General features: G+C 45.9%; 1 protein-coding gene across 1 annotated transcript; it reads right to left on the bottom strand.

The window, feature by feature from the left end:
• Positions 1-1904: 1904 nt before the first annotated feature.
• TMED8 (transmembrane emp24 protein transport domain containing 8) lies at positions 1905-8235 on the bottom strand (the record flags this gene model as incomplete). The annotated part of the gene is made up of 6 exons (XM_010287065.1): positions 1905-2690; positions 3679-3978; positions 4248-4389; positions 5334-5463; positions 6957-7106; positions 8157-8235. Coding segments are annotated over 6 exons (1019 nt in total), but the record flags the coding sequence as incomplete, so codon positions are not given.
• Positions 8236-9357: the final 1122 nt, after the last annotated feature.

Below are 9357 nucleotides of genomic sequence, written 5' to 3'. Positions count from 1 at the left end.
CCTTAACATGAGCAATAGACAGACAGGAGGGTTAGTAGCTCCAAGTTCACAACAGAGAGGTCACACTATAAGGGAAACAGTTCTTCAGTGGAGATAACCCACTAGCCTGCAATAAGCCATGCAACTCAGGATCAATAATTCTGGAATATCTAATGTACATACAGGTCAGAGTTCCCTTCACCATAAATAAATCCTAATTAGAAAGTGGAGTGGGTGCCTGGAAGTGCATCATGCATTAACCAGCAAGTGCACACAGGGTTCTGCAGATCTCACAGCAAAGGACCAAAGGCAGTCATTGAGTGGGCCAATGCTGACACTGTGGTCAGACTGAAGGGTCTTTTCTATCTTCTTCTGTTTAGTGTCTAGACACTTGATAGACAAAGGATGAAGGGCGGGGGGGGAAAGAGAGTGCCTTACCCAAGTTGCTCCGGCCTGATTCAAGCACTGTACAAAGGCCACAGGATGGTCCTTCATCTCCCCAAGAGAGGCTAAAGGACTAAAGGAAGGAATAGTCCTCCCCAAGCTGCCAAATGAAAGAGCATCTTATTCTGACAGATACGAAGCCCTACTGTTCTGTCTCCCTGCGAAGTTGTCCTGTGGTTGGCCCTGCTTGAATAAGGCAGGTTTGCAGTTCCCTCCCCACCTAGGTGCATGCACTGTCTCCCTCTTTTGAGAAAGGCGGCTGTTTTGTCCTTACCTCAAGGCCCAAAGCAGCAACAACTCTGCTCCTTACCCTGACCAACTCTGTTCCCTGCCTGCTCACCCAGAAAGCCACTGTGCTCCAACTAGTGTTCTTTGCATTTCCACTCCTGCTTCCAGCTTGGGCTGCTCTGCTGTAAACTGACTACTCCCTTCCTTACCATTTTGACCTACTAAGTGCTCTGGGGCAGTAAATGAGTAAGCAGAGATAGTTAAAAGAGCTTGAATATGGAGAAAATTGCACAGCATTACAATATAGCCTTAATAGGAAATATTTGGCCCTCCTACGAGAGTGAAATCTTTGGCTTTAACTACCCCAAAATAATTTTGTCCATCATTCCCTCTCAATAGAAGGAACGGACCAAGCAGGGGTGCTTTACCCAGAGGATTTAAAAATAAAATTGAGAACTTTACTATAATCACCATGCAAACAGCCATTTTGTGTCTCTGCAAAGAGGTATCAAAATGTAAATACAACAATATTCTTAGAAGAGAATGATTTCAAGTTAAAAGTATTAAAATAAACAACAGTTACAGATAAACATGATTTAAAATTCATCTCTGAAGAATTAGCTTAATCCTTGTTCAACTCTGCCAGTAGTTGAGCAGAAAGTGATCATTAATGCCATTGCTAGGCACCAAAACATGCCAAGGAACTCCATCCTTTACCATGTGGTCAGGGTTAGCAATGGCCTTGCTGATTCTGGTTCACAGAAAGGACTGGTTAAATCCCACACCTTTCACATTTCTGAGCAGAGATGTTCTTTCCTAACAAAACCTTTGCAACAGCAACAGCAGCTGACAAGCTACACTTTCTCTGGGGCGCCTTTTCCTTGCTACATATGGCATTATCCAGCTGGCAGCAGTACCAGTGAACCAACATGCTGCTACAAAGAAACATTTCTTGGGTATTTATTGGTTGTACTACAACCTTTTTGATTTATTCAGCACAGCAGTAACTAATTTCTTCTGCTTCACATCTGGATTACGGAAAAAAACCCCAAACTTTTGGTGGTCACTGAAGTTTTTTACATATCCCTACAATCAACAGATATAAGATCCAATTCTTAATCTGTAGGAAAACCTTCTCATAGACTTCTAGGTGTGCACCAAGAAGCGCACACCCTGTTCAAACACATGCCATGATTGCTGTTTGGGGCCTGCCGGTTGCAGCATGGCCTAGCCACTGCGGCACGTGCTGCCGCTGGCCAGCGGCACCCCCACCCACACGAGTGAAGGAAGCACTGGCTGCTGGTGGCACACGTAGGGGTGGTAGGTGAAGGGGTTGTCAGTGGCTAGGTGACAAGCCAGCTGTGCTTTTGGCTTACTGCAGCTGACAGGTGCCCTCTAGTGATGCAGATGCAGCAGGAGAGTCGGAAGAGTTATTCACTAATAGTAACAGGTCGAGAATATTTTCACTTCATTTCGTACCAGCGCAACGGATCGAAACCACGACCACCTGAACCTGGCCTCTGGGCATTTACCAGCTGTGACATGAAGGCCCAGACCAATGCCTGCACAGAGCAGACCTCCTGAAGTTCCACAGAAACAGCAGCTGCCTGTGGACAACCAAGCAGTCATAACTATCTTTCTCCACTGGGACCAGCTGCGAAGGAGGGTGTAGGGAGAAACCAGTTAGTGTCTGAAGAGGAGCGAGCAGAATTGTGCCTTGGTTCTGTCACACAGCAGTGCCCGTCAGGTGGTACCAGGGCTCGGTGGCAGCCTGCTACACTCACCATTACCTGCCTGCCGTCCCTGCCCCTTCCCGTTTCTTCAGCTAGTGTAATAGACATGAAAGAACAGAGTCTTGTTGCGGAGGAGAGAGTACGAGTTATCAAATTTCAGCAGGTAGATGCCCTCGCCTGGGTACTCGTGGCTGCCTGCCTGCACCTCCCGATGGCTGTTCCTTCGATATACAGGCATGATCTCTCCATAGCGGTTCCGCAGATAGCTTTTGGAGCCCCTTTCCACATCACCAACAGGGGCGAGTCCTGAATGGGAGAGAGAAGACAAGCAGGCCAGAGCCAGTTAAGCCACTAGGTAGTCCAGAAAAAGATCAACAAGACCAGAATGCAGCAGAGGCATCCAGATATATGGAAGGCTAACTGTGACAGCAATATCCATAGCATCTGCTCTGACCTTTCTGCAAATAATACCCACAAAGTCCAGCTTTCCTTACCATGACAAAGGACATGCTGAGAACCAGGTCTCTTGGCAATACTGATGGCACAGTATCCACTTGCCTGCCAGCCTGATCTCCTCTCCTTGGACTTACCTTTTAGATACCTCACTGCTTTTACATACACAACAGTGGTCCAGTGATATAGACTTGAAGCAAAAGAAAGGCAGGAAAGCTCTTAGCTATAACCTCACTGTTTATGTCCTCAATTCACTTTTACAAGAGTATTCCTCATACAGGAACCTACCCCTCTTTGGAGAGCCTGCAAAATTAATTTCAGACACCAACCCCCCAGCTACACATAGTGAAGCCACAGAACAGGCAACATCGCTGTGTGTTTCACAAGTACAAAGACACAGGTAGCAGTCCTCACAAATGCAGTCATCAGGAGCTACTGATGTACTGGGGGGGGGGGGGGAACAACCCAAAAAAACCCGGAAACAAAACCATTTTGCTCCTACTCATCACCAGAAATTTCACAGTCTGAAAGGCTAAGAAAAATGGTCAAGTTAATTTCAGACCCTAATCTTTTTATCGGCTGAAGTTGAACAAATGAATACCAATTTTGTTTTCCATTGTGTTCAATTTTAAGAACGCTCTTGGAGAAGGACAGCCATTGACATATGCAGAAGCAGGAAGGGCTAAATGCTTTCTCATCACAGCCTCACCAAGAACTCAAAAGGCTGCAGAGATAAGTGGGCTGAGTAAACAAAGTAGATGGAAATTACAGCATGTGACAGACACTCTCAGCAGCACGGCAACAAGCACCACAAATTAACCCTTATAAGCTCTGCACTAACCTTCAATTTCCTCCTCCTCCTCTTCATCTTCCTCATCACTGGATTCGCTGACCTGAACAGTAATGGCAGTGCTAGTAACTGTGGCCCAGTCAAAATAGACTCCAAACCCAATGTCATAGTTGTCTGTAGCAAACTCCCAGCAAATGCATTTCCCATCAGGATGGGTTGGGACACGGACTGTCACCACCTCGCCTCGCTTCACCACCATCCGGCCATTCTTCTCCTTCCCCATCTTGGCTTTGAATTCCTTCATCTTCTCGGTGGTCCACATGGTGGGTGGAGCCAGAGGGGGAGGCTGAGCTGAAACAAGGGACAAGATCATGGGCTCACCCAACTTTTCCACTACTGACAAACTGTTATCTGAAAACAGTGAAGCTATTTCTGATAAGGCTTTTGCATTCTGGAACCTGCTCCCAGAAGCCTTGGATGTGACATTTTCCCACTCACTCACTAGGAGCCCAAATTTCCAGCAGTGATTAGCGGTGTTTCCAGGACAGACTCTGCTCTTCTCTAGCCAGAACAGGCACTTAAAAAATGTCCCCAACAAGTGGCTTCCTTTCAGGACTCACCTTTCCTCTGCTCCCCAAGCAGGTCTGCAGTCTCCAGCTCAGCTGAAAGGATATCCACAGCACCAGTGTGATCTGACTGAATCATGACTATATCCCCTGCTCCTTGAGGTACATGGTAGTTGGTTACCCGAACAACAGCTTCCTGCACAAAGCACATACAAAACATTGTCACAAAGACCATCGTGGTAAGAAAGGCCCCAGCTGGATTTAAAACAACTCATTAGTAATTCAGGCATCTTTCTGAAGCCAAGTCAGACCCTGCAGAAGCTTCTATTGGTTAAAAAGAACTGGCTGTCTCCAAGACACCTCTCTGTATTATTTCTCCCACAGCACCAAAGACATGAACTTTGAAGTCAAATGCTGCATTATGCCTCACAAATTACACACCCCTTGGCCTCCCCAGGAGTCCCTGGGCAGGCACATCGTTGCATCTGCCTCAGAGTTAATTGTCAACTCTCAACAAAGCAACAGCCTTACAGATTTAGCTGACTACTCTTGGAAAGAACTCCCAAGACATAATCTCTCAAGGGAGAGCCCTTCAGCTCTGTGTGCACGTAGACTACAGCCACAATCAAACTGTCATTTGCTGTGTCCTAGTTAAAAGTCCATCTGGTTCACTAGGGCCAGCCCTCTCTCATATATGCAAACTTGCAGCTCCTGAGCTGGGTGCCACTTACATAGGTTTTCCTGACTGTATTTGTAGTATCTCTGGCTGCTCACCAAAAGAAACAAAAGACAACAGAGTCACTTTCAGTTCCCTCTTCCATAAACCTGCAAGAAAGGAATTCTCAGAAGCCCCAGACAAGGGGCAGAAGTTGGTAATAACCTTGAAGCCTTAGTGAGCCAAAAACTGCCAGGAAGTAAGGACTAGCCGAAGACACAAGAGGCATTTTGCAAATCAGACCGATAACGTTTATCTCTCACCAATGTAGCGGAAAAAATATAGCTGAATCCATGTTAATACTACTTTTGTCTTAACACAACCCTTAAAGCTTCAGTCCCATAGCCATAAGCACAGCAGCAGGGTGGCAGAACTATTGCTGCACCTCTGTCCTTTGCTTTCAGATATAGGAAATGCCCACCTACCTCTTTGAGGGACTGGATTTGGTCAGGCAGCTTTTCTTCTATTTCAGCCACTTCCTGGTACTCCAAAGTGCCAGCTTCTTCCTTCAAATCCTCTGTCACACCTGCACTCACAGGTGACCCAATCTGCAACCTTTCAGAGGAAGAGAGCACTATAATTCAGCACTTGCACCGCAGGCACAGCCAGCAGAGGAATCACTCTGCTCTGGAACTCAAATTCAAATGGACTGAAGGGAACAAGCTTCTGTGGTCAGCACCTTTCAACTGCACAAAAAGCCCTTTGCACCCCAGTCCTGCCCTTATCTCCACATGACGGTCTTCCATGTGAGCCAGAGGAAGCACCTTCAGTGAGATACTCTGTATTTACCATCCTTTAGACAGCACTTTAGTAATTCACTGCACTCCCCCCACAGCATGCTAGCTCACCAACACTGTGCTAAGTGCAAAAATCAGAGAAACTTTTCTGCTCAAGAAAGGACAACTTCTTTTATGCCAGCTACTACATGACATCTGCATATTCCATCAGAGGTCAACTGGATCAGTGAAAGGATTCAAAACAGTTTTGACAGCCATCCTGAAAATGCCTTCTGTTTAAGTGGCCCATTATGCCTTTCCTATTAGCAATCCCAAGCGATGCTGGGAGCACCCAGGTGTGTCTCTGACATATTCAAATATGCTGCACAAACAAGCAAGCCGTTAGACATACAACAGCAGCACAATAATAGCAAAGAGGTCCAAGTACTGTGACAAGAGGAGATGGACATGTTAGAACAAAAAGAAAGGTAAGTAGGAGGAAAAGAATGGGCAAGAAAGGAAACATACTTTGGCATACATTCTCTGTTGAGAGATTTCTTTTAAATTATATTAAAAATATGCTGTATATTCTCTAGAGCTGGAAAGAGTTATCATACCAAATGAACTCAGCTGGATGCCAGAAGAGTCTCATCTGTCAAACTCTCAGATACTATGTGTAACTTCCAGGAGAAGCAGCCTAGTCGTTATTAAGAACAGAAATAGCTGCCCTTTTGAAAAGCAAAGCCTTCTCACAGCACTAAAACCAATGTCAATTGCCTTGGTCTGAATGATTAGAAACCTGTGAACAGAGCAGTAATGGAAAATACATGCATTTCCTCAAATGTTTCCTTTCAGAAATGAGAAATATTCTCATTAGCAAGGGAGCAGACTATCAGTATAGGGTGGAATAGTTTAAAAAAATAATTAAACCAACCCCATACACAGTTCAACTCAGACACTTTCCTTGCTGCGCCCATAGGGAAGACTAGAACAGGGAAAATGTGGCTTTTATTTCCAAATCTTTACTCCTATGAGGGTACAGATTTTATCCAGAAATAAAGCCGTTTCTTACTTAAATTCTCTCAACAGTGTGATTTCCTTTCCTATAAATGGCATGATAGACCTGAAGGTCTGTAAGCTAAAACTCAAATGAGCTAAATAGCAGGATACACAAAGCGGCAGCAGATGGAGAGTGTAAGAAAAGACGGGACACTTGGAGAGGACAGTTTTTTAAAAGGAAGAACTCCCACAATGATCTGTAACAGTTTCTCTGGCAGCCCAGGACAAACTTGGATTTCTATGCTGTCATTTTCTAACCTATTTGCTTTTTACCTTAGCGGTTCCATGATCACACCGAGAACAGCTATTTGATCACTTGCTACCATAGGTGCACACATCTGTTCAAAAGGCTCTCCATCAGCATTGAGGGCTAACAGCTTGGGAATTGTTTCCTCCAGACACCACTGAAGCCCAAGAATCTCACTGAAAGATTAGGAAAAGCTACACGAGCTTTATAAGCAGATTTACAAAGACAGAGATCAGCTGATTCCTCCTCACACAACCCTTCTGGACCAGCCCCATCCCTTTCAAAGGAGATCTAACTTAGACAATTTTATCAGGTAACATCCACAAGTATCCAGCATCTACGTTGGCCCTTTTGCTCACAGTCTATATTAATCTCTTCAAAGAAAATTAGAGGACATAATAAAGAGATGGAAGAACACATATTTGGAGTCAGGAAGGCTGATACAGATGTCATTAGCATCAAGTCAAGAATTACTAAAACTGCTGTTTTAGTAATTAGGGTGATCCATTGAGTTTTTTGTTGGAATTTTTTTTCACTCCTCTTTTTCAATGAGGTTGTGGTTACGTACTGTCTGATATAATTAACTGACACATTTCTGAAATTGTATCCTATGCAACAAATGTATGATGGCAAATGAAACTCCACTGCATATGGTATTAGCACTTGTAACCAATGCAACGACTCAGCCAAAAGCGCCACATGCCCAACAGATAATAACAAGCCAAACATCTAGTAACAGGGTCAATCGGCAGCATTAATGAAGGAGTGACACAGAAAACAAAGGGTGAAGAGAAAAGACAAAACATTGTCAAGAAAACAGTAAAAAGGGTTTTCTTGCTCAACTTCCACCAGAATTACAGACAGTGGGAATGCTTAATTATTAAAGTATCCTTCAGACAGGATAGAGAACATTTCCTGCTGAAAGTTTATTAGCTCTTACAATGGACCACAAAACCTTGCAGGGTTCCTTGCAAGCTGAATGATTCTGTGATTTGAATAGCTGAGCCATGAGCTACACTTCATTTCACAAGCTTTAAAACAACCTTAAGCCTGTAAAAACAGCCTGTCCTATGCTAAGTCCAGTATATACTGTCCCAAAGCAGACAATTCAGTCTCCAGTCCCTTCTCTTCACCTACACGGAATCAGCTGCCATATGGAGGAGGTCACAGGGGTGAAACAGACTGTTATGTGCAATGGGCCACAATACACAAAAAGATTTTCCTACCTGCTCTGTGAAGTAGTGGACTCCAAAGAATCAACCAGATGATCTGCAGGCTCTGTCATTTGGGCTGAGTCTTCATTTTCTAACAACAAACAGAATATACAGACAGAAGGTGAAATAAATTTCGGTCTGTGGACAGGAGGAAATACTACAGCCAGCACTCAAATGTTGACAAGGTCAACATGGCTGTGGAACGAAGGGCTGTGCCAACCCGTTTTTCATGTTATGAGCTGTATCTAGCACCTTACAGAACACAGATTTTTTTTTTTTTTTTAATCGTATCAACCCTAGGAAAGGGAGAACAAAAACCCATGCATGTTTTTGGTGCAGAACCACTCTTAGAAGCAGGGTTCGTTTAGGAACCACCAATTTTAGCTTCAGAAGAAAAGAACAAGGCCAAATTTCATCATGTAAAACTGGGCTGACAAAGCCCTGGAAAAAGCAATCATGCAGCAGTTCCCACAGGGCACTGACGAGATGGAAATTCCTAGGTCACTGCTAAAAGGATCATCTATAAAGATGGCTCCTGGTCTCCCCTGAGTCTCCTGAACTCTGGGAAAACCCTGTCCCCCTACGACTGCGGCATGTGCTCCACAGCCCCGCTGCCTGAGCACATTAAGGCAGTGAATTGGGCACGGACAAGTCCCAGCTGTTGCAGCTCTCTGATGACACCTCACAGCCGCTGGCCGCTTCGTGGACTCCGTTCGGAGCCGGGCGGCACCTGCAGCCCACGGGCATACAGCACCAGGCCCCCCCGCCCACGGCAGAGACCGCATGGCTGGGGTAGCCCAGCTCCCGACTAGACGGGGCCTCTCCCACCGGGGAGACCGCCCTTGTGTCTAATAAACCTCCATCGATCCTCGCTCCTTCCACCGCAGGGAAGGAACGCGGGAACTGTTGCCGCAGTTTGAGGCGCTGGAGCGGCAGGCCAACCCAGCACCCCAGGACGCAGCGGTGGCGGGAGGGCACGCCTGGACATCACACAGCCTGCTCGCTTCCCCCCGGCCGCCTCCCCCCGGCCGCCACCCCGCCCCTGCAGCAAGTAATTAGCCAAGGGCTAATGCCCGATGTGCCCTTCGCAAGGGGTGCCGTATTTTCACCAAAGCAAACTGCCACCGTGGAAATAAGGCTTCTCTGGGAGATACGAGGAAACCAACCACGGAAAGGAAACTCACGGCATTCTCCCCGGCCGTAAGGCCAACGC

Source organism: Phaethon lepturus, unplaced genomic scaffold (assembly GCF_000687285.1).
Source record: "Phaethon lepturus isolate BGI_N335 unplaced genomic scaffold, ASM68728v1 scaffold43695, whole genome shotgun sequence".
NCBI classification, from domain to species: domain Eukaryota; kingdom Metazoa; phylum Chordata; class Aves; order Phaethontiformes; family Phaethontidae; genus Phaethon; species Phaethon lepturus.
Note: the sequence above shows the minus strand (reverse complement) of the source record. Positions and strands in the feature narration are given on the sequence as shown.